Source organism: Tasmannia lanceolata, unplaced genomic scaffold, assembly GCF_043159265.1.
Source record: "Tasmannia lanceolata isolate RefF3 unplaced genomic scaffold, GAP_Taslan_0.1 ptg000015l, whole genome shotgun sequence".
Lineage (NCBI taxonomy): Eukaryota > Viridiplantae > Streptophyta > Magnoliopsida > Canellales > Winteraceae > Tasmannia > Tasmannia lanceolata.
In genome coordinates, this window is record NW_027518692.1 from 47,883,696 (window position 1) to 47,909,599 (window position 25,904).

At 37.9% G+C, this 25,904-nt stretch overlaps 1 protein-coding gene across 1 annotated transcript; it reads left to right on the plus strand.

Annotated features, from left to right (window-relative positions):
- Positions 1–396: 396 nt before the first annotated feature.
- On the plus strand, positions 397–24,131 carry VCL1 (vacuoleless1 (VCL1)). Its single transcript, XM_077396197.1, has 15 exons — positions 397–1,470; positions 3,220–3,510; positions 10,404–10,543; positions 14,305–14,410; positions 14,503–14,595; positions 15,045–15,134; positions 15,218–15,331; positions 15,661–15,768; positions 16,837–16,913; positions 17,046–17,100; positions 20,590–20,771; positions 21,985–22,114; positions 22,217–22,319; positions 23,415–23,512; positions 23,652–24,131. Exons 1-15 carry the CDS (start codon positions 694–696, stop codon positions 23,814–23,816), a joined length of 2,529 nt encoding a protein of 842 aa, XP_077252312.1. The 5' UTR covers positions 397–693; the 3' UTR covers positions 23,817–24,131.
- Positions 24,132–25,904: the final 1,773 nt, after the last annotated feature.

A 25,904-nucleotide genomic window follows, 5' to 3' on the forward strand; every position in this document is an offset into this window, starting at 1 on the left:
TGGTTTTTTGGAATTTGGGTTAGGCTTTTACGTTAAAATCAGGTTAGGCTCAGGTTGATTCCAATTCATTTTTTTAGCAAAAGCTCAATCCGACCCGATCCGACCCAAGTTGTACTCCTAGTACGCACTTGCAACCTCAAAATGGCGGGGCACACCTTGTCTGAGTAATACAAACCATTCGTTAGTTGAGCCCCGACATAGATAGGGTGTGCGCAGAAAATCTTCTCCATAGAATGATCCTAACCCTCACATCATAGAAACCTCCACGTATCGGAGGGTTAGGGCACACGCTACCTCGGGGCCCAACTAATGAATGGTCTGGATCACCCAAACAAGGTGGGTCCGTCCACCATGTAATTTCTCTAAAAACAGTTTTTCGTTTTAGAGTATGCCAATCGGTTGTCATAATCCGAACTCGAACAGAACTTTAGTAGCGCACGTTAAGTTTGCGTTACCTCACGCGTACAAGTTAGAGGAGATCCTCTGTTTTTTTTTCTTGTCGTTCTCGAATCCACCAAGCAGACTTGCACTTCTCAATCTAGGTTTCTCGATAGAAATCCCAAACCCAAGCGTCAGTTCTCTCTCTATCTCTCCCACCAAATTCTAGGGTTTCAGAAATCTCACATCTCTTCGAGAAAAAAGAAAAAAACCAACAACAAAGAAACCCTAACCCTAACCCTCGAAGAATCAGCAATGGCGGCAGTCTCCGTCGCAGCAGAATGGCAAATCCTCTACAACCGATACTACCGCAAGCCCGAAATCTACACAATGCAATGGCAGAGAATGGATCTAACCCGCCACCGGATCGCCTGTGCCCAATTCGGAGGTCCGATTGCCGTAATCCGAGACGATTCCAAAATAGTCCAACTCTACGCGGAATCCGCCCGCCGTAAACTCCACATCTTCAATTCCGCCGGAGTCCTCCTCGCCTCCACCGTGTGGGACCGGCCCGGCGGCCGCCTAGTCGGCATGGCCTGGACCGATGACCAAACCCTAATCTGCGTAGTCCAAGACGGCACCGTATATCGCTACAACATCCACGCAGAGCTCCAAGAACCTCACATTTCAATGGGGAAAGAATGCTTTGAACAGAATGTGGTGGAATGCGTGTTTTGGGGGAATGGGATGGTTTGTTTAACAGAGGGGAATCAGATTTTCTGTATTTCTGATTTCAAAAACCCTAATCCTTGTAAGCTTTCTGACCCTGTTTTGGAAGAGTATCCGCTTTGCGTGGCGGTGATTGAGCCTCAGTATACTATGTCTGGTAATGTGGAGGTGCTTTTGGGGGTGAATGATTATGTTTTGCTTGTTGAAGAGGATGGGGTTCAGCAATTAGGGTTTGGGATTGGTCCTTTGCAGAAAATGGCTGTTTCACAGAATGGGAAGTTGCTTGCGTCTTTTACGCATGATGGGCGTGTTCTTGTTATCTCTACAGATTTCTCAAACGTTATATTTGAGCAGAATTGTGAGGTTAGTCTCCTATTCGAATAAGTGTTCTTCATAGGTTCTCTTTTTTATGCGAACCCTATGCTCTGATAGACAATCCCTACATAGCAAAATACTTAAAAAAAAGGTCCCAGATACAAAATAGCAACTGCACTAATCTAAATTCTCTAAAAATAACATGTAGTCATGGCCGGATCGCATCACTTGTAGTCTTGATAGCCATTGTATTGTATAAGGCATGTTATGCAAATAAAAGCTTCTGTTATATATTTTTAATGCATGCTACATTTTGTTGTTTGTGTTTGTAGGCTGTGGTGTAGTTTATTTTCCTTTTTACTATTGATTTGCCTTGAATTTTTTGTTATTTTAGGTGTTTTTATTTTGCTAGTCATGCATATCAACTAACTACATTGAGATCACAGGTTCGATCCCAGCTTACCAACCAAAAAAAAAAAGTTCTTTGGAGTGTTGGGCTTGAATTTGGAAATTGATATAAGAAGATGGGGAGTTGTGTTTAATTAGCGATTTTGGTTTTTGACTGGCCTGGTAGATTCAAGATTTCAGAAATTTCTCCAACTAAAGTAGTGAGTGTGACTATTAAAATTTAGAGGAGTGATGTGGGGATTGGAGGTAGGTATGTATACTGGAACATATTCATATATTAGGAAAAGAAAAGCTCAACAAGTAACAAGGAGTCAGAGAAAACATGGATGGTTGATGATGGTTGGAGTTTTTTTTCTTGAAAAAAAATGAGTCAAATCACCAAGGAGGATCAGACTCCTTCTGAAGCCACATAATTCTGTTGAGGGAATCACCCACAACCCACAACTTAGTAGATCCAACCTGAGAAACTAATCTGACCATGTTCCACCAAAGATGTTCGGGACAATCAAATAATGCTTAGCCATGGTACTGCATGCTCATGAATCATGATATCATATACTTCACCAAGGTTAAAATTTAACTTGTTTTTTCTATTCTTTATTCAGATAGAAACACGGTTTATCAACAAATAGAGAAGCTACATGGAACAAGCAACATGTTTTACATTTGGGGGTTACAATGCCAAAATCATCATGGAGTTTCATTCACTTCCAATGTTTACTAAATTATCTAGCTAAGATGCTTGCCTCAGAATCATTACCGCATTTTTTCCCCATTGAGAGAAAGGAGAGGAGACACTCCACTGTGATTACAACTCTCATTGCAATCCTTCATTAAAACAAAACAAATTAGCTCCAAATGTCATTGTCACAGTTATCAACTCGCCTTTTATCCTCCTTAAGAGCATTTGAAATGATAGTGAATTAACATTTCACTAGATATATTTGTTGAAATGGAAAACAGGAAAATGTGTGATACCATTCAGGAAAGTAAATGATATTTGTAATTCTGTACAATATATAGTTTGTTAAAATCTTTTGCTTTATGGGAATAAAGTAGAGAAATTGGAGGAAGATGTTTCTTATTTTTGTTCCAAATGCTCACTTTTATCGTTTGCATGATCTCTCTTGCACCCGAATCTTTTTTTTTGTTCCAAAACATTTATTTTTACTTCTATCTAATCTTCTCTAATGCACCCCAATCAATCTGTTAAAGCCTCTATTCTTCTTGCTTTAATGATTTGTGAGCTCACTTTTATCGTTTGCATGATCTCTCTTGCTAACAGTTGTCTATTCTTCTTGCTACACTCTAATATTATATCATACTTTGGAGGTTTTTTTTTTTTTTTAAACTATTGTTCTTTCTTTCGAATTCCCCTCTTGTGTGTAGTCGGCTCTTCCTCCAGAACAACTTGCTTGGTGTGGAATGGACAGTGTGCTACTTTATTGGGATGAAATGCTTTTGATGGTGGGTCCTTATGGAGATCCAGTACGCTATCTATATGATGAACCGATAATTCTCATTCCAGAGTGTGATGGAGTTAGGATTCTTTCAAATACAAATATGGAATTCCTACAAAGAGTACCTGATTCCACTGTGTCTATCTTCAAAATTGGAAGTACAGTGCCTGCAGCTTTACTTTATGATGCTTTGGATCACTTTGACAAGCGGAGTGCCAAGGTATTTATATGTAGACACAATTTCCACTTAAAAGATCACTCATTTGGCTATTGTTTTCTCCCTACACGTTTTCTGTTTTGATTATTCTGGCTATAGCGCACTTCTTTTTTGTATAATTTCTACCAAAAGTCCATACATATTTCAAGCTCTGCATTATATTGACATTTTAGATTTGTTTAGGGAATTATCTCCTTTCAAGCATGTAATTTGGAATGCCATGCTGTGATGGACACTCTAGCAAGGGAAGGCATTGGACTATTTGTAGAATGTTACGGGGGAGAGGGAGGGAGGGAGGAGGATAGAAGGAGAAACTGTGTATTCTTTTGCTTATTGTCTGGCTCTAAGCTCCACTCCTTCGACCGATTGTTCGCATCGGATCTCAGGTTCTCTATTACACTCCCTAAAGAGGGTTCTTTTCACCTTCCCCTCACAGTACTTGTACCCTATCCGTCATTGAGGAATACTTAGGCTTAGAGGGTGGTCCTATTAATGAAAGTTTTGACCAATGAAAAAAAAAGATATATAGGGAGACCATCCCTCCCAATGTCTCTATCTCCAAGTCCACTTTCTTACTTTTTCATTTCTTCGGGGCCATTTTGTTGCCCGGAATTTGTTGCACTTTGATTTAGTAGATAATTTGTTATTCATTATGGTGGAAAAAATAATAAAAAAGGTTTGTGGCATCAATGTTTAGAAAAATGTATGTGTTGCTCGAATGCTTGGGAGAATCGAGACAATGCATCGATGTTATCTTTCTTACGTGGGGTTTGTTTAAATGCCTCTTCTAAATCTTAACTTTCATGTTGGATAGGCTTGCATGCCCGGTTCTAAGATGAATTGTTCTGAGATGACGCTGATTAGCTTTCTTGGATAAGAATCATCAAAGCACTAGATTTTCCTTGTTGCTTAGGTGTCAATTTCATTTTGTTTCGTCCAAAGCAGATGAAATGAATGATTTGCACTACTAGTGAAACTAGTACAATTAATGCCATTTAGAAGAAAGAAACCAGTACATTTAACATGAATGGAATGCCCTAGTTTGAAATTCGTTCTGCACTGGTTAGTTTTGTTCCATTTCCTTCGTTTTAGACGAAACAACAGGAAACAGGTCGAAACTGTATAAAAACGACCTGTTTCTTTTGAAATTTATAGAAATGCTCCCCCAGAGGTTTTTTTTTTTTTTTTTGGGTTTTTTACAGTTTTGACTTATATTTTGCCCCTTTTGAATGTTTTATGGCCCCTTGAAGGATATTTTGCATCTTTTACCACCCCGAAAAAACGTGGGCTATAAAAACTCATCAAATTCCCTTTTTTCTTCACTTCTTGAACAAAGATGACGTTGATCATGATTAGGGCTGCAACTCGGGTCGGGCGTGGTCGGGTTTTGGAGAACCCAACCCTACCCGAGAAATATCTCGGGTCGGGTCAGGTCGGGTTTTTTTTCGGAAAACCCACGATTCCCAAACCCGGCCCTACCCATGATAAATCTCGGGTCGGTTCGGGTCGGGTCGGGCTTTTTCACGTTGACGCAATTTTTTGAGGAAAATTCTTATTTGGCAAGGCAACTCAACTCATAGAAGCAAAAATTACACTTGAATCAAAGATGTCATTACACTCATATTACACTTGAATCAAACAATGCTGTAATCAAACAATGTTGTAATTACAATCAAACAATGTTCTGAGATGACGCTGATTAGCTTTCTTGGATAAGAATCATCAAAGCACTAGATTTTCCTTGTTGCTTAGGTGTCAATTTCATTTTGTTTCGTCCAAAGCAGATGAAATGAATGATTTGCACTACTAGTGAAACTAGTACAATTAATGCCATTTAGAAGAAAGAAACCAGTACATTTAACATGAATGGAATGCCCTAGTTTGAAATTCGTTCTGCACTGGTTAGTTTTGTTCCATTTCCTTCGTTTTAGACGAAACAACAGGAAACAGGTCGAAACTGTATAAAAACGACCTGTTTCTTTTGAAATTTATAGAAATGCTCCCCCAGAGGTTTTTTTTTTTTTTTTTGGGTTTTTTACAGTTTTGACTTATATTTTGCCCCTTTTGAATGTTTTATGGCCCCTTGAAGGATATTTTGCATCTTTTACCACCCCGAAAAAACGTGGGCTATAAAAACTCATCAAATTCCCTTTTTTCTTCACTTCTTGAACAAAGATGACGTTGATCATGATTAGGGCTGCAACTCGGGTCGGGCGTGGTCGGGTTTTGGAGAACCCAACCCTACCCGAGAAATATCTCGGGTCGGGTCAGGTCGGGTTTTTTTTCGGAAAACCCACGATTCCCAAACCCGGCCCTACCCATGATAAATCTCGGGTCGGTTCGGGTCGGGTCGGGCTTTTTCACGTTGACGCAATTTTTTGAGGAAAATTCTTATTTGGCAAGGCAACTCAACTCATAGAAGCAAAAATTACACTTGAATCAAAGATGTCATTACACTCATATTACACTTGAATCAAACAATGCTGTAATCAAACAATGTTGTAATTACAATCAAACAATGCTGAATCAAACACTTGAATCAACTCAACTCATAGAAGCAGAAATTACACTTACATACAATAACAGTGGGTGCGTGGGTTTTCACTTTTAACTTTTAACTAACAATAGAAAAAAATGTACATACTATAACTTATGTAACTCGGGTCGGGTCGGGTCGGGCCCCTTCAAACCCGGCTCGACCCGAGATTCATGCGGGCTTTTGAATGCTCAACCCGGCTCGACCCAAAACCCATGAAACTTGAACCCAACCCAGGCTATTTTCGGGTCGGGTCGATGCGGGTCGGGTAAAATCCGGCTCGAGTTGCAGCCCTAATCATGATGATGATGTTTGTGGAGCTATTGGTGGTGATGACGGTTGTTAGCGTTCAATTGAGTATGATGATTCTGCTCATGGAAGCCCCTTGGAGATGACTTATTATGACTTTTGTTTGAGAGATGAGATGTGGAATGTTGGAACTTTTAACAATTCAACATTCATTTTTATTTGTAACTCACTTAACATTTGTATTTCCAGTTTGCAACTGTGCACCTGCCACTTAGCAAGGTTTTCAGGCTTCGGTTTCGGTATGCGTTTTGGTCATGATGGAAATGGAAACATGCTAGTTTCGGATGAAAATTTTGGTGGAATCTTTTAAAATCACGGAAACCTATGGAAACATGAGCAAATGGTGGACATTTAAGATGAAACTTCAGGAAGTGTTAGAATAGGCACTAATAATCATGGTTTTAAATTTCGGCTCGGCTAAAATTTCGGATTTATCCGAAACCGAAATTGCAGCCGAAATCCCGAAATTTTGCTCTAAATTTGGTACACGTGCTCGAAATACCGTTTTTTTTTTTGGTCGAAATTTCCGACCGAAATTACCGAAATTTCGGTGATTTCGATCGAAACTTTGTAAAGAATAAAATACTAATATTTTTTTAATAAATTTCGCCGTAATTTGTAAATTTCAGCTATTTCGGTTTCGGTCTTGACCGAACTCCGAAATTTCGGTCGAAATTTAAAACCATGCTAATAATACACAAAAGACAATCACATAAGAAAAAAACACCCATAATGGTCTAACAACATCGCCGCTACTATATGGGTACTTTGGAAGGAAAGAAATTCTAGAATATTCAAAGGAGTCTTTAAAAGCGCAGCTTTTCTTTATGTCAAAGTGATTGCCTTAGTGATTTCTTGGGTTAAAGCCCATCCCCTGTTCAGATTTGTTTTAGCTTACGACATATGGGAGAGATGGAGAGAAGTTGTTTGTAGCGTGGATTTCAAGCCAAGAATTGCTCAAGAATAGGATCCTCCTCCGCCCGGTTTTTTAAAGCTCAACTTTGATGGCTCTAGTTTGGGTAACCCCAGCTCGGCTGCAGTTGGGGCCATCTTGAGAAATGATCTTGGGGAGGTAGTATGGGCCTTTGCGGGTCCAATAGGTGGCGGATGCATCGGAAGCGGAGGTTTGCGCAGCTCATCGAGGCCTGAAGCTTGTGGCGAGAGATCGGCTTATGAATGTGGTGGTAGAAGGTGACTCTTTGAATGTAATTCGTTGCCGCAAGGGTTCTCAAAAACTGCCCTGGAGATTTGAAAGGCTGTTTGATTGGGTCAGTTCATTTCCAGTAGTGTTTCTTCATCAGTGTGCAACTCGGGTCAGATTCAACATGAACCCGTCGGGTTCAACCCGAAAAAAGTCGGGTCGGGTTGTGTTCGGGTTCGAGTTGAGTTTTTCCAACCTGGGTTGAGTTCGGTTCGGTTTCGGTTTCGGGTTGAGGGCTTGGGCAACTCGACCCAAGTGAAACCCGACTTTTTTTATCATTTTTTTTTTGTAAGCTTAAAAACTTGGGGGTTGGGTTAAACTCGGGTCGGTTCGGGTTGGAAAAGGGTTCCTCGGGTCAGGTCAGGTTGAACCTTGTAGGGTTGGAAATCGGGTGGGGTCGGGTCAAGTGAATGGTTCCTCGGGTCGGGTTCGGGTTCGGGTTGGCCTCAACCCGACCCAAGTTGCACCCCTGTTTCTTCGTGTGCATCAATCCGCCAACGAGGTGGCAGATAGTCTTGCTGGATATGGAGCTTCCAGAGAAGCCTTGGGCCTTTTTGACTCTCTTCTGCTCTGATTTCTCATTTGTTTCTGGATTGTCTTTTTTGTTTTCTTTTGCTTCCCTTATTGTATGACCACCTTGGTCTTTTTTTTTTTTTTTTTTTTTTCAATAAAATTGGCGATAATCTTCAAAGAAAAAAAAAAAAAAACATCGAATACCTAGTGACTTGTGCTGTCGCACATGTCTGATAATTCAATACCTACCACATTACATGCACCACATTTTCCATGCAATTCATATACATATAATTATTTTATGCATATTGATACAGTACACAAGTGATGCACTTACGGTTCTAGTTTTGATATGTGTTTCAATGGGGATGAACACATAAATATCGATTTCGGTGGAAATTTAAAACCATGCAGTTTAGTGCGAGTGTTAGACCTTTTGGCACTATTTAATGATTTATGGTCTTATAATGTTAGGTTAGTGTTTTGCATATTTTTGTTCTTTATTTTATCAGTTTTTAGTTGAACTAAGTGTTTCTACAATTTTGCTTGAAGTAGTAACTAAAGAACTTGACAAACAAGCAAATAGGTAGGAGACTGATGTGCTTGACAACACAATCCAGATCTAATTAATCATCTTAAAAACGTCAAATCATTGCTCTTAAGTGAAGTATATAAAAATCATTAACAATATAAATAATTACAAATGCATTGTCAGAACTCAGAACATTGTGTATCAAATACCTTTCAATTTTTTTTTTTGTCTATCAGTTATTTATTATACCTTGGGACGCCATATCGCCCTATTTACACTGATACAATTGATATGTATGGCCAATATGCCATATACATGCCATTTCGGTCTAAGGCCGTTGTGCTCACTGATACAGATATTTTGAATCATGACCGTTAATACCACTGCTTAAAAACTCCGAAGTCAATCATCTAGTCGCCCGAGTCGACTCCTTTTTACCTTGGGCAAGTTCTCATCCAAGTCCAAGTTTTTTCTTACCAAGGCATTCGAAATTTCTTTTTAACTCATCCGATTTAATGAAAAGATGACGACATCAATATTTACTGGCTCGAGCAATCTCCTTTTTACCATGGTCGAGTTCTCGTCCGAGCCTGATTTCTTTTTTTTTTGTTTTTGAATGGTAGCCTGATTTCTTAAACATCACTTACTACCACTATAGAATTGAAAATGAGACCTTTGATCTTGTATGGCTCTGCATGCAGTTCTTTTGCAATAAATGCATCATTTTCCTCTTTTGAATTACATGGATCCTTGGAGGGAATGAGTGTGCCAGTCCACTTTGGATTCTAAAAACTAAAGCAAGGCACTTCCCAAGCTTGAATTGGGAATTGAAAGGCACGAGATAGCCCTCAAAAAAGGCAAAATCAAAAGGCTGCTTTGACTTCTAGAAGAAAGGGAGAAAGTTTGAGGCCTTGAGTGTCATGATTAAGGCGCAATATCTGATGAGGTGAAAAAAGTGATTCCCTTGTTTTGTTATGTGAGGGTTCAACTTACTTGTTTACACTTGCACTGGTCACTAGCAATGCTTAGAGTTCCATCTTTTGGTTATTAATTTGACACATGGGAGCTTCTCATATAGCATTGATGAAGCATAAATTATGGTAGTACAGTATGAGGAACTCTTCTGCTGGGAGATTGATGGATTTTCCATGATGATATGTAGATCTCCTAAAGGGGTGACAGCAAAAATAGAGGTACGTAGATCTCCTTAAGGGGTGACAACAAAAATAGAGGTGTTAATATAGTATTGTGATCCTATATTCTGTTTTTCTTTGGGTTGGGGGTTACTGGTTGAGCATCAGATCATTTTAATAACACCACTATCACATAGCAGTTCACATGTAACGTTTTGTTATTTTAACATCGCTTTGATTTTATGAGAATCATGCTTCAATTATTTCTTTTACACTTTGATTTCAATTATTATATTATACTATAATATACCTTCATACTGTATTCATATCCTACACGGCTTATGAAATAGCTGCAGTTATCTTTCCTGATTGGGGTTTTATTGTGTCATCAACTTCTCAACTGGTAGAGGAATGACCTTGTAGGAATTATTGTTTGAAGGTTTCTCTGTCTAAAAGAAAATATGGACCCTTATGTATTTCTTCTTAGATTTGGATGTGGTTCCTCACTGAACACCTACTCTCTCCATTCCTGAAGATTTTACTTCACAAATTTCTTTTGTCAATGAGCTCAGTTTTAAATATGTGGCTCTTATTTCACTATCAGATTTATAGGTTAATGAAATATATTTAAATCTTCTAAGGACAACTCTGCGATCCGGCCATGTTTGACAGGCAGACGAAAATTTGCGATTGATTCGCTCCTCCCTGCCCCAGGCTGTTGAGGCTTGTATTGACTCTGCAGGCCATGAATTTGATGTTTCTCGCCAAAGGACGCTGCTAAGAGCTGCTAGCTATGGGCAGGCATTTTGCAGGTTGGTTTTCTGACATTATTGTGTGTGTGTGTGTCTCCACATTATAAAGCATGATAATTGCTGCATAGCTTCCATCATGTATGTAATATAAACTTACTCCTTAAATAGATAGAACAAACCTTTTTCAGTGCTAAAAAACGGATAAGCAGGGAATTCGAGTGTCAGTTCACTCCTGAATTATTTTCCTCATACCAAGCAGCCCCATGGAAAATTCCCTTTATCCATAAGGAGATCATTCTTATCTTTAAAAAAAAAATGCAAGGAGACCATTCTTCCATCTCATGTGTGGTTCCAAAATTGTAGCCAGAAGCACCTAAATAATTCAGAAGCATTTAAGATTTTATGAGATCACACTTTGGAAACCACCGTGCAATGGATGAAGAGATTGGTCGATTACCCCTCTTCTCTAATTGATAGCAAGTCTAAATTCTTTTCATTTTAGGACTTCACAGATGTTTATTCATTCGTCCACTATCATCAAGAAACGCCTTGACTCTAGTGAGTAGTGATGGATCCTCCTCAAAAAATAAAAATAAATAAATAAATAAAAATTGTATGACTAGAACAAGATCTAACTCATTAACAAGGAAAGAGAGCAATTTTGTATAGAATAGCTATGGCTATGTTATCTGTTTTTTAATTTTCTATTTCCCCATGACCCCATGTGTCACATTTCTACCTTTCTTTTGTTATACTCACTAGAGTTGCCTCTTGTATGCATTAGTGGCCATCACGCCCGAGGTTGAACTGAGTTGGATGGCCTGCTCTGAATGAAGAGTCGCCGCCTAGGTTAGGGCCTATAACCCCAAAAAATTGACTTTGCAAACACCAGGAAGATCTCTATCTTTCAGAGAGGGTTCATATTTTGGCTATGGGGTTGGATGCTTTTAGGCACCGACCTTGCCCAAATAAAGATCGGTCTCTGCTAGGGCTCGTGATTCCTCCTATATAATCATGATATTAATCCTAAAATATTAAAGTTAGGTTTATTTGAAGATGTAAGCATCTTGGAAACACCATTATGACTGAGGTCAGAGAAAATATCCAAAACATAGTCTTAACTCTTAAATCTTAACATAGCATTATTGTAGAGAGAAAGCTGCCGGTACACATGATCTGGTTGTCTGCGTTTGGGTCGACGGACCTTTTGGTTTGAATTAGAACTATTTTCTTGAAGAATAATTACTGCTATGAACGATCAATCACCTTCCTTGGGACAATTGACCCGTGGACATGCAATTGACCGTCCGTAGCAGTACTTATTCTTTAAGAAACTACTTTTAAATTTTAATTCAAATCGTTAAATTAATGAAATGAGGACTTCTCAAAGCAAGCCGAAGGGACTTATGCTTAAAAAAAAGGGCGGCTCAGTGCACGAGGCTCCCGTCATTGCGGGGTCTGGGGAGGGCTAGATGTTCGCAGCCTTACTCCTGCTTTGCAGAGAGGCTGTTTCCGTGACTCGAACCCTCGGTGGTGACAATGGAGCAACCTTACCGAAGGGACTTATCCTATGATTTGAAAATACTGGATGAATCTTCATCATCCTAACTTTGAAATAGGTACAAACTACATTGTGAAATTATAATGAAAATGACTACCGAAGGATGACTAAGCTACAGAATGGCTTAAAGAGAGAGACATCTCTATTTGTAAGCATGCTAGAAATTAATAAAACTTTAAACTATAACTCTAATGAAGGGTCTGAGGTTGCATCTCTCGACTCTCATCCTCTGCTTGATCATTGGTCAAATGTTTAGTATTCATTCCGTGTTATGGGCTATAGTCTTAGAAAATATCTAACTTTTAAGCCTTCTCAATCGGAGCTTGTTGGTGTGTTTTGCATTGGGATTTCTTTTTCTTTATATAAGGTGAGGATATGTAAATAAAAACTTTTTGGAGCAATGTGGGACCGATGAGTGGAAAACGTTATTGCTTGTTGTCACACTAGTAATCAATTGTTGAAATTCAAAAATGATGTTTTATCCTCCTAACATTTATGGATTAGATCAAAACAAAAGTTCCAAATGGAGATAGCAATTCCATCTCCCAAGATGTAAACCAATGACAAGACAAGAAGTAATGTTGAAAAGAAACATAACGATTATCTTTCAATAAAAAAGAAAAAACACAACAAAATTTTGAAGTTGAAAGTAAACAGTAAAATCCAACAACACTCTTTAAACCTAAAGAACAAGGAAGAAATACCTCTTCCAAAGTTGCTGGACTGTTAAACAACAGAAAGTGAAGGTCTTCAAGGATGCTGTTAAGAGGCGTCAGATGTAGCGCTGGAGCAAGGAGGCATCAACTATGCAAATTTCCTACCTTGATATCCTTCAAATCACCATTGTGAAAAAGAAAATTCAACTAAATGGAAGGAGAAGATGACTCCTTGCACGTCGTCTTACTATGACAAGGGGATTGGACAAAGCTTCAACGTCTACTTCGTCCAATCTCCCAACCCTACCCTAGCTACATGGAGCTTTTCTCTCAAGATACCAAAGTCTGTTTTTTTCAAAACCTCTATAGAGTTGAAGTTTTGCTACCTTAAATACTCAGTTCAAGTTCAAACCCTATTTACAAGAAAGCCCAAAATTCTCAAAATATCCCAAGCACCTTATAACTTAATATTATGTCCTCCTTCATTAGAAATAGCAAAAAGACCCCTCAAAACTCAAAAGTCATGTATAAAACCTTAGTGAAACCACAAAGGTCAAGATAGCAAAAAGTAATCCTATTCAAGACCCTAAAGTCCAAAATTGTGAAAATAGCCCTGATAAAAAGAAGCTCCTAAAACACGCCCAAACTTCAGTAGACGCCAAAAACGTCTAAATAGGTAAACAATTTGCGTATGATTCAAAAAAAAAAAAAACGTGAAAGATTTGCTAAATTTCATTTATGGGAGAACTATTTCCATGTGCTCAAAGATGCACTCACCATTGGGACAAAACCTTGATGCTCTGTTTGGTTGCCGGGTTTTTTTTGTTCCTAGGAGTTATGTGGGAGAGTAAGTTAAATTTTGGTCCCATCCCATGTTTGGTTGCCTTTTAGCACTAGGTTTTTTTTAATCCCACTCTTGTAATGATTACTTGTGGGGTGAATTTTTTAATCTCACCTTTGTAATGATTGCCTTTTCATCCCATCCCAAGATAACCCCAGGAACAAAAATAAACTCAGGAACCAAAAATAAGCTTGAGAAGAATTTTTTTCTACCCAACAGTTCAAGCAACCAAACAAAGGTTTTTTTTTTTCCCACCATATCTCCCAGGGTATTTTTTTCTCCCACATAACCAAACATGGGATTTTTATTTTACCAGGATACTTCTAGGACTTTTTTTTTCCCACCTATCTCCCAGTGTATTTTTTTCTCCCACATAACTCCCAGGAACAAAAAAACCCGGCAACCATACAGAGCATGAGGGGTTGACTCTTGTTGGGTCATGCGAAGCAAAATGAGGTGTCTACAGCATCACATGGCATTCAGTTTGTGCACTTCATCTGTGATTATTGTTACTTGCATGTTGATATCTGTATGATATCAGAGAGCAGTCCTTTTATCAAATTCCATCACTCCTAGTGCCTTGAAGAGAGGCGTTTAAAGAACAAAAGTTTTTTTCCTGATTTTTGATTTTGGTAATTATATCCAGAGCTGCCTTTTTATCAAATTCCATCCTTTCTAGTGCCTTGACGTAACCGTGTTTTTTAAAGAACAAAAGTTTTTCTGATTTTTGCTTTCGGTAATGATATCCAGTTGGCTTTGGCAGCCACTTTCAACGTGATCGCATTCAGGAAATGTGCAAAACGTTGCGAGTGCTAAACGCTGTGCGCAACCATGAGATTGGTATTCCTCTTAGCATTCAGCAATACAAGGTCTTCTACACACTGAATTTGATTATCTCTTCAACACAATTGATTTCATGTTTATGTTTTTCTCTAACTATATCATTTCCTTGTTCTTTCAGTTGCTTACGGCGCCAGTTTTGATTGCACGTTTGGTTAATGGCCATCACCACCTTCTAGCACTGCAGATTTCTGACTACCTTGGCTTGAATCAAGTAAGGTTCTATTTTTTTGAACTTTATATACTTCCCTATATTCTGTGCTGTTGCGTCGGTAATAAATGATATGCTGCCATGTTGTTTTATAATACCCTAGTTGCTTGATGCAGTTTAACTAGTTCTCCCAATTATTTGGAAATCAACCTAGAGAGAATTATTTTTACTTATTTGGTCGTGTCTATCAGCATCAGCACAACTTATGCAGTTAATTTTATTGTCATATCAGCATCAGCACAACTAGTTCTCCCAACTTATCAGCATCAGCACAATTTTATTGTCATATCAATATATAACTGTAGTGAAAGCTAGTCTAGCCCCTCAGCCGAATTTTTTTAATTTTATTTATGTACATTATTCTTGTTGATAAGACCAAAAGTGAGGACATTTCATTCTGGAAAAAGTGTGAATGCACATGAATAACTTGTCCTTATATTTGCTATGTATAGGAAGTGGTGATAATGCACTGGGCATGTGCAAAGATAACAGCGTCATTAGCTATTCATGATTCTGCTCTCCTTGAAATTCTTCTTGATAAGGTTTGTGTTTGTTCTCCTAGAATTTCAAGTTCCAAAAAAATTCTTTCCTCACAACTTCTGAAATGACATTTTTTGACTTTCAGCTGAAATTATGCAAAGGCATATCCTATGCAGCAGTTGCTGCTCATGCAGATAAGAGTGGCCGGAGAAAGTTAGCCGCAATGCTTGTTGAACATGAACCACATTCTTCCAAACAGGTATGTCTTAGAATCCTTACAATTAAGGCCCTGTTCGTTTCAGATTGTTGCAGCCTATTGTGGGCCCCAAACTGATTATTGGACTCCAAATTACGTTTAGTTTGGAGTCCAATAATTGGGTTGGGTCCACAATCGGCTGCAACAGTCTGACACGAACAGGGGCTAAATTGTGTAATGGCAGATTGTCCTTCCCTAGGAGTTTTTTTTTTTTTTTTTCACTTCTTTGAGTCTCATCTACGTACTATTAAATGTCATGATTACCCTCTGAAAGTAACAGAAATTATTGAAAGAAGTGGAAAAAATAGTGATTGTTACATTTTCAAAATTAGGTTCCCCTCTTGTTAAGCATAGGAGAGGAAGACACTGCTTTGACGAAGGCAACTGAAAGTGGCGACACAGACCTTGTTTATCTTGTTCTCTTTCATATCTGGCAAAAGGTATTGCTTTCAGCTGAATTTGATGTTGAATTTCATAGTTTATCTTATATAATGCAGAATCAATCAGCTTGCACATATGCTTCATAATCTAATGTTTCTTAGGGTTCGTTTGGATGCGCATAATTCAATTGCAGGCATAAATTAATTTCATCTGAAGTAGATTTCCGCTGAAATATGTGTACAGTTAAATAGTTTTACACTGATTTGGAGGCATCCTTCATTTCCACAGAAATCTAATGTCATAGTTTTCCTAAAAATTGATCAAGTGTTGTTTGTCTAATAATTTTATAAATGTTATGCGTAATCAAAATTATTTTTCTAATCCAATGGATGATCTTAATTAAATCTAATGGGCCCCATCAATTAAAATATTATAGACGGCTGCTAGAAAAATGAAACTCCAATTTTATTAGCAACAGGGCCCACAGACAAGTGCCATTCGTCATAGAGAAGAAGAAAAAACCGGTCAGACTGCTGGGAAAATTAGCCATTTTATTGACATGATGAAAATACCCTTAACAAGCTAATTCTTAAAAGTGATTTTATAAAGTCTGGAGAGAAAGCCTTTGTGGGTCAGACTCTCCTTTGACATCGTGTTAGCTGGGTCACGAGACTCCGCCAGAGATGGCTACAGATATGGTGGTACTTTTCTTAGCATTAATCCTTGAGACGTTGGTATTTTTGTCATTTTAATTTGATAGGGATATTTTTATCATTTCCATCATTTTCTTTCTTACAAAAATGGAGTCTAATTTTCAAAGAGTCCATATTATTATATTTTAGGAAAGAAGTGGGTACAATGTTTTTGAGAAAGAGAACCCTATACCTAGAATTTAATTTCTATTGAAACCGAATTCATACTGCCTCAAACAGAATCTTCTTATCCCAAAGCTGATGAAACTTCTTGCACCCTGAAATAGATTTCCATGGAAATTGATCAATACAAACCGCAGAGCTAATTGAAGTGGAAATCTATTTTATTGGGAAGACTTTTATGTGCGTCCGAGTGTTACCTTATTTCAAATGTTATCTATTATTCTGTGTATTTCATGTGTCTCTTGCATGCAGAAGCCCCCTCCTCTGGAGTTTTTTGGAATGATACAGGCTAGACCTCTAGCTCGTGAATTATTTATAGCATATGCACGGTAATGCATATTCTATCTTTTGTTTTAATTACATTTCAATTTATTGTCTTGGATGCTATTGCTATATTTTAACTTCATTCAGAATATGAGTTTTGCAGTGCATTTTCATTAATTGTGCTCGTCTATCTGTAGGTGTTATAGGCATGAATTCCTGAAGGACTTCTTTTTGTCAACTGGCCAGCTTCAAGTGAGTTTGAGTTTTTTAAAGATCTTTACTAGCTGAAATACAATTATTAATCTTTTTCTCAAACACCTTCCTAAATATTATAAGTTATAACTGGTATGAAATTTGAAGTAATCATGCCTGGTGGCATTTTATTTTTAATGTGAGATTTTTTGCTAGTTCCTTCTTTAGTTCACTAATGGAGATATTTGATTGCTCAATATAAAAAAAAGCTGCTATTGCTCTCTTAAGGAGCTAATGGAATTGAGATTGTATGCAATACAGACATACTAGTTTTATTAGGAGGCAAGGAACAAAAGATTGTCCGTAAAGTGTAGTTTCAAAACTCCACCACGTCATTATGGACTGCCTCAAGTTGATTTCCTTTTACCTTGGCCGCGTAGTTGCCCAAGTCCGCATTTTGCCCTATGAAGTCAATCAAAACTCCTTTAATTCTCCCAAGTTATGACCGGATCAACCGAGTATTCAGCGGTTCAACCGAGTGCTCAGTCGCGTCACGCAGAGTCAACTAAGATTTGATTTGGCCGCGTTTTGAAACACTGGTCTAAGCTACTCAGGATCATTTATTTATGTTTTATCATGATTTCTTATTCTGTATTTTTTGCCATAATAATTGTTGTTATGTTCTTAGTGAACATTGTCTTTTATGTTTAGATTTGCCATTGTTTTGCGAATAATCTTTGCTTCATAAACACCTCCGATGACTTCCCCTAAATCCATCCCCTTTTTCATGTAGTGCAAGGAAGTATCTCCAGAGATCCTGGTTCTGCAACATTGCTTGACTGAGAAGTTCATGGAAAATTGGCTTTCCTTTTCTTTTCTTTTCTTTTCTTTTTTTATCTAAAAGGTGTGCAAGAAACTCATTCAGCATTCTCCTCTATGGAGTGGATGGATGTTATTCTGATTCCCATCCAAAGTGGAAGCAAGTTTTGTGGATGCTAATCAAAGCTAAAGCTGACCTCAACATGAAAGTTTAGTCAACACGCTCGTGGGAAGATTTGGACTTGGAAGAAGGCAATGTATGGGCCAAAACAATCTCCTAGACTATGTTTGGAGAACTTTAGTACTAGGGTTCTAAGTTGAGATTTAACAGAAAGAGAATATTATTGTGCTATTGGTATATCTTGATGGCAATGTTTTAGCTAGAGATCATTATCCTTTCATTCACGAGGTAAAACACATTTGGGAAAGGTCTATGAAAGAAAGGGTCTTTATCCCCTTCGATATGCCCATAGGATTGAAATTGCTAGATCCCATAGAGGGATGATCATGTCACAGCTGAAAAGGCTCTTGATCTTCTACAAAAGACTCATAAGCTTTGGTCAAAACCTATTGATGAACCCATTGAATTGAATCATTGTCCTAACTTACAAGATGGGGATCTCTTTGAGCCCCATGGATGTATAGGAAGTTAGCAGGAAAAACTGATTTACATACCTAGTGAGTGTAGTGAGTCAGTTCATGTTCTTTCTATAAGATTTTAAGATCATCAAGGCATTTCCAGGTCATGACATTTTATATGCTCCTCATGACCATCTACATATATCAAGATTCTATGATTCTGGCTCTCTACTGATTGTCAGTCTACCAAAGGCTACTGCAATTTTTTTAGGCACAATTGTAACTTGTGGGTGTACAAAGTGCAATGCAGAAGTTGTTTCAAGTGGCGGAGCCGAATATAGGGGAATGACACATATATCAGGAAAAACGATTTGGTTAAGTTGAATGAGATTGTTGTTACTGTTATTATGCTCTGGAAGATGTATTGTGAGAGCTAAGCAGTTATAACCGTAATTACCACTCCGGTATTCCACGAAAGAAACATTAAAGTTGACTGTCATTTTGTTCATAAGAAAATTACAAACAAGAATGATTAACCCTGAAATCAAATCTGAATTTTAGCTGGTTGATATGTTTACCAAGCCATTGGTCGCAACAGGTTATGTGCACTTGTGGGCAAGCTGTAAGGATTGAGATCCATGATCCAGTTTGATGGGGGCTGTGGAGCAGATATTTCTCGCGGACTCTTTCCATTATCTTCTTTTACCCTTGATATTATGTATCTTCTTTTTTTAAGCTTATGTATTTAACTCTACCTCTTTTACCCTTGATTATGTATCTTCTTTTTTTATGCTAATGTATTTAACTCTACCTATTTTACCCTTGATTACTTGATTAATCAGGGTCAGCATTGCGATATTGCCCTATTATTAATAAATTAGAGTTGAGGGGCAGATATATCTCGCGGACTCTTTCCATTATCTTCTTTCCTGTTAGCAATTTCAATGTACCACTCTACCTTATTAACTAGTCTATACATTTCAAGAGTTGTGATTGTCATCCACAACCCTTCAACCCTCTTACAGCTGCTTTTTCTATGATTCTAGGATATTGCACTTCTAGAGGAGGATTCTACCACCATAAATGTGAAGCAGTTTGAACCAAGAAAATTTGAAGTTGAGATAAGGAAAATATTTATACAAATAATTGAAAAATATTTATTGTTTTCAGAAGAGAATTGAGGAAGATTGTTCAAACACACTCAAGAACTAAAGAGAATAAGATATCTCTATAGAGTTGCCAAACCTAAAGATTGTGCAAAGCTCACTTGAAAGAAAAACAAAAAAAAAAATGATCCTTCAATTTGAAATTACTCCCAATACATAATAATGAGATGTCCAAACGGGTCTAACCTTATAATCAGGGAGACAATTCCTGTAAAAGGTTTCATTCATGCTTAATCCTTGTTGAGTAGACCTTGTCATTGTGAGAATTCTTAATTCATGAGTTGTTGGTAGGGACTTATGTCACCAAAAACAGAGACTAAAGCAAGTGTTGGATTCAAAGTACACATTTTTAGCTCAATTAGGAATGATCCTGGTGACTCAGCATTCTCCTCTATAGAATGGATTAGTGTTATTCTACTTTTAATCCATTGTCAAATGGGAATGAAGTTTTATGCATGCGAATACTTGCTAAAGGAAGGCTTTTGAAGCCTTGATGTTATTCTGCAATTCTTAGGCCTCTTGTTATCTATTTATTCAATTTTCAAAAAAAATACTTGCTAAAGGAAGGGAAATTGAAGAGAAGTCTTTGAATAACCTTGATCTAAGGTGGAACCAAGTAATATGATCTGGCAATTTCAATGAGAAATTCGAGTGAGAATTTTTGGTTTAGTGGTTGGTGATGCATGTCTCTTTTCCATCATGATGTTTTGTTCTTAGCTCTAATGAACATAGTCTCACGGTACATCGAAGTTTAATGGTCCTAGGGAAAATATTAAATGAAATAGTAGTGTCATGAAGCAAACATGTATGTAAAATAGTTTAAATAATTAATAATCTTTATCGATATTTTATGAAGGTTTAGAGCTTATCTTATTAACCTTTGGGCATAAATTGGTATCTGGATTTAATTCTGCAAGGTTTCCTTATTAATTTCTATTTTTATATAATGTAATTGCAGTTTAATGAAGGATATTTGGTTTTGTAGGATGTTGCTTTCCTGCTGTGGAAAGAGTCATGGGAAGTAGGAAAGAACCCAATGGCAAGTAAGGGATCTCCCCTCTATGGTCCACGTATTAAACTCATTGAGCAAGCTCAAAATCTTTTCTCAGAGACCAAAGAACACACTTTTGAGTCAAAAGCTGCTGACGAGCATGCAAAATTGTTGAGGTATGCCTTCAAGAACAACACATTCTGCTGGTAGACACCAATGAGTAATCACTTGACTTTAGATCTTCCACCACAATCCACACAAAAATGTCCGCATACTGCCACAACCAATTTCTTATGGTGTGATCCTTTTCAAATAGTAAAAAAGGGTGGCCCAGTGCATGAGGCTCCCGCCATTGCAGGGTCTGGGGAGGGCTAGATGTACGCAGCCTTACCCATGCTTTGCAGAGAGGCTGTTTCCATGACTCGAACCCGTGACTGAGATTTTAAAATCTCGTGCTATTTTTAGAGAACAAAAAATAGTGTCAAGGATTTTTTGAGATTGCAGAAAAAAATTATTACGACAACAGTAACAGTAAATTTTTTAAAATTCCCCTACATTTTTCCCACACAGAAAAAATCCTGAGAATAAGACTTGTCATTATGTGGATAACATATTTTGATGTAATTAACTATTAATCTACAAATTCTTTGATGAAATGGTTTTCTGCCATGCAACAATTGTGTTTTTTTGTCCAAATGCAATGATATATATTTTCCAAAATATCCAAGTAGGCATGCCCTTCTTGACGATCTTCCATACCTCTTAACTTGATGGCTTAACATGCAGTGGCAGTTGGTATCATGTATTAAGCTTTCTTGGGATAACGCAACTTTACATTGCTTCTTTTGTTACCAAGACGTCAGCTATCCTTTGAACCTATTGATTGACGCGGCGTTCCTGGCATTGGCAAACCTTGCTCTAATGTCACTTCCTGGGGTTGACGGATTAAGCTTGCATCCCTAACAAAAGCCAAAGACACGTCAGAAGCTAAAAGCTTTGTAAGGCGTTTAAGGCCCCAATTCTCTAAGAGCCGATTTGATGCTGAATCTTCTTCCTTGTACCATTGTAATAAATTGGCAACTATACTAACACCAGACGACAGTAGTGACTCCAAACGATGAATGCCTAAATTCAGTTTATGAAGAACTTTTCAGCTTCAACTCTCAGAAGCCAAATTAAAAATCTCAAAGCTCCCGAATCATACTACTTTTTCTTTCATGGCTGCTAAAGATGGCTCTTTTTTTATCATTAAAAAAAAAAGATGGTTTTTTGCACAGTAGGTGTCTGACTTTGCATTTACTACGGATTGCAACATGAATTAGAAGTGAGCACGAAGCAGCCTATATCTGTTGATTCAAGTATCAGTGATAAATTTTGCGTTTACTACAGATTGCAGCATGAATTAGAAGTGAGCACGAAGCATCCTATATTTGTGGATTCAAGTATCAGTGATACAATTCGCACGTGCATTGTATCAGGCAACCACCGAGCGGCAATGAAAGTGAAAACAGAATTCAGGGTTAGTCAGCTATTCTCTCATCAAAACATTTTTTTTGTTTTGCCTCCTGTAATGTATTCTTAGTTCGTTAATGCTATCTTCTAACAAATTCTTTTTTGACAGGTTTCTGAGAAGAGATGGTATTGGCTCAAAGTACTTGCACTTGCTACAATCAGAGACTGGGTTGAATTGGAAAAATTCTCAAAGGAGAAGAGGCCGCCAATAGGTAAAATCTAGTTTGTTGTAATTTCATATTCCGTGTGGTGTGAAAAGCACCTTGCTATAGTCATTCTTTCTGAAAAAAATTCTAACCTAGATTCAAGAAAATCCTTACTAGCTTGAAACATCCCAATTTTCCAATTTATGGATACTTGGATAGGGAACCCAAGGCAAATTATGTATGATTCTAGTTAGTACAACTTCTTCATTAAAACCAAGGTTTTGCATTTCACTATTTCAGTTTTGGTTTCGGACGGCACAAAAATGGAAACATTTCTGTTTTGGTGGAAATTTCGGTGGAAGTCATCACGGAAACGTATGGAAACATATGCAAATGATGAAAAATTTTGATCTTTTTAAAAAATACATGCAAATGATGAAACTTTAGGAAATACTAGAATAAGCATGAATCCATACTTAGAAACCATCACAAAAGCAACAAAACCATCCATAATGGCTTTAATCACATCGAACACCTAGTGACATTTGTTGTTATAATTGTTCGGTTTTCCGCAATTTTTTCCATCCATGTGTAAATAACCCAATATAGGTCGTGCATGTCTAGAATAGTAAAGTCAATAAAGAAGTGCAATATAATGAAATATAAGAAAGTACAATGACCAGTAACCCCTCTAAGGACTCCCAACTCTATGTCAATACCACATCGAGTTACGAGGTATTATTGGTCCCATACCAATCTGACATCCCATGCATAAGATACGGTTACTTTGATGTCCAATTCCATGATGTTGCCTACCAAGTATCATTCTCTGCACTAATGGAACGAAATGAAATGCAAAAAATAACATCTTTCCATTTTTTTATCGATCCGACCGTTTCCGTCGAATTTCGGGGAAATAATGACATGAAAGGAAATCATGTAGATTCCGTTTCGATGGGGATGGAAATGGAAATATTTCAGTCGTTTCAAGGAAATTTCTGGGAAATCTAATACCATGATTAAAACCCAAAACATGTAGAAAATAAATATCATTTGGCTGTTTTGGTTTCCAATGTTTCTCTTGCTGCTATTTCCTTAAATTTCAGATGTTATATGCAATGGATATAGTTATAGGCTTTGTATTTGTTTTAAAATTAATAGGTTATAGACCGTTTGTGGAGGCATGCATTGATTGTGACGAGAAAGGTGAAGCTCTTAAGTACATCCCAAAGCTTGCAGATCCCCGGGAAAGAGCTGAGGTATAATTCATTGCCCAATTTATCCTTCAACATCCGATTGCATTCCCTTCTTGTCCTCAATTGGAGCCTGTTTCTAGTTTTCTAGCTCATGAATTTGTTGGTTTTTATTACTTTCACATTTATATTTGTTTCTAAACAGGCTTATGCCCGCATTGGCATGGCCAAGGAAGCTGCGGACGCTGCATCTCAGGCAAAAGATGGTGAATTGCTCGGCCGTCTTAAGTTAACATTTGCCCAGAATGCATCTGCTGCATCCATTTTCGATACTTTACGAGACCGATTATCCTTCCAGGGGGTTTCTTAGCCTTCTTTTCGTCCATATTTATGTGTATTTTCCTTGTGCAGTATCAAAGGGTTATGTTTATAGACTGCACATTCTCCTTTTGCCATGGTTTCTTTCTCCTACGAATGCAGCTAGAATTGCAGGTGGTGTAATTTCTAATGCATTCATGTCATTGGGGTGTGCACGTATGTGTTTGCTAGTGTTATTGGTTTAAATCTGGCTTCCGTTGAGATTCAAAACCCATAATCTTGGCTCGATAGATCATTGTTAATTGGAGTGCTTTTATCTTGTAAAAAATTCTCGAGTACAAATCGTTGTGCAAGCTTTTTTTTTTTTTTTTTTCGTCTCATTTGATGACTTGATCATAAATTCAACTGACCAAACTGACTTTAGGTTCAGGTTTGAGAGGGTTGGATCAATCTTGAGTTGTGTTGGGTTTAGATTTCAGATGGGATTAGGTTGAGGTTGAGTTTGGCCTAAACTTGAAAACCTGATCGGACCAAACTCAAATTTCAATCCGAATTTGTAGGTGTCTCCTTTTTTTATTGTTTTGATGAGAGCGTATCACTACCCCAAGTTTTAGGGAGGGACTATTCCCTACGAATGCACCTGTAAAACATGTGCATCTTACCCCAGGAGATTTGAACTCCCATCAATGGGGAGCATACCCATGACTTGAGCCAAAAGCCACACCCCTATGGGCTTTGTTACCTTTGTAGGTGTCACTTCTGGGCTTATGGTGTTTTTACAGAATATATTGAATTACATGCACACAGTTATATACTAGTTTGTAGGGACGGCATTTCGTGGATGGCCTGTTGCATGTCATAGCAGCCGCCACATGGGCTCACTGTTCGGCAGATTTTGTCTTTATTCATGACGTGGCTGCTCTGACATGCAACAGGCCATCCGTGAAATTCCTTCTGCGATGGACGCTAGCAAATCCCTAGTTTGTATGTAGTATAATTGGAAAAGTCACTGCGGTGAACTCATTGGTGTGGGACAGTCCAAGATGCTTCAAAGGTAATTGACTTTTTGTTTGAATTTCACTTTGAAGATCCTTGGATTTCTCGAGTCATATGCGATGAATAGTCTTGGTTATAGTCTTGACTATAGAGAAATGAGTGTTATGGTCACATAGCAAAAGAGAAAGTAGTTGACCTAGGAACTGCATGTTCAAAGGTTTTTGCTTGAGAGAATTTGTCTTTCGCTAAAAGCAGCATCAATCTGGATTCTCTCGTTATGCTTTTGTATTTCTTGGGGTATGGTGTTGACTCATATGCTTTTGTATTTCTTGGGGTATGGTGTTGACTCAAGCGCTTCAGAATCGTAACTCCTGGTATGATTATTTGCATTATGAGGGTATGCGTTAAGGATAGAGTATGGAGGTTGTACTTTGAGCTATCAAAGTAAGGCTGTCGGTGGCGGGTAGCAAGGAAGGAAAAGACTTTTAATTGTAATTGCTTAAGTTGAAGGGGTCCTTTGAAGGTATATAGAAAATCCTTTTGATTGGTAAAGAAAGCGTGCTAATAGAACGAAGAAAGGTAGGAGTGGTAGGTTACTATATTATGCTTTGCTCTGATGTATTTTCTTTCTGATTTCGAGTATGCCCAGGCTAGCGCTTTTTGAGCTCTTGTATTGCAGGATGGGACTCCTCCTGTTCCCGAATGCTACTTTATTATTAATGAAATACGTCATCTTTCAAACAAAAAAGTGCCAGCCAAACCAATTTTAAAGACTGTGCCAATTTGCCCTTTGCCCTGTGGTTTGTGAGGATCCAGGATCCTTTGACCTTAGTTTATCTGAAAAACTTTCAACAAATGTTGAGGCTGTCCATTTTTCAAATGAGGGCGGGATTAAACCTAATAGGCTGGATTAGTGATGGCTTAGAAATCTTTAGGGTGTCTTTTCCAACAAACTTGATTAAAGGTCTAGAATCGTCACATGAGGGTGGGATTAAGGCTAATAGGCTGGATTTGTGATGACCATCAATATTCATTGACTCTACATGTGGCAGTGGGTCCATGCCATTGCTCCTTTTAAGAGATTTTTCGAGGACTATATCTGCACAATCTTTTTTGATAATGGGACGAATCACCTTGTTTGACA

Coding starts and splice junctions, on each gene's coding strand:
- VCL1 (XM_077396197.1), top strand. CDS start 694: ATGGCGGCAGTCTCCGTCGCAGCAGAATGGCAAATCCTCTACAACCGA. Junction 15,769..16,836: donor TCTTTCATATCTGGCAAAAG/GTATTGCTTTCA, acceptor TCTTGCATGCAG/AAGCCCCCTCCTCTGGAGTT. Junction 22,115..22,216: donor AAGTGAAAACAGAATTCAGG/GTTAGTCAGCTA, acceptor CTTTTTTGACAG/GTTTCTGAGAAGAGATGGTA.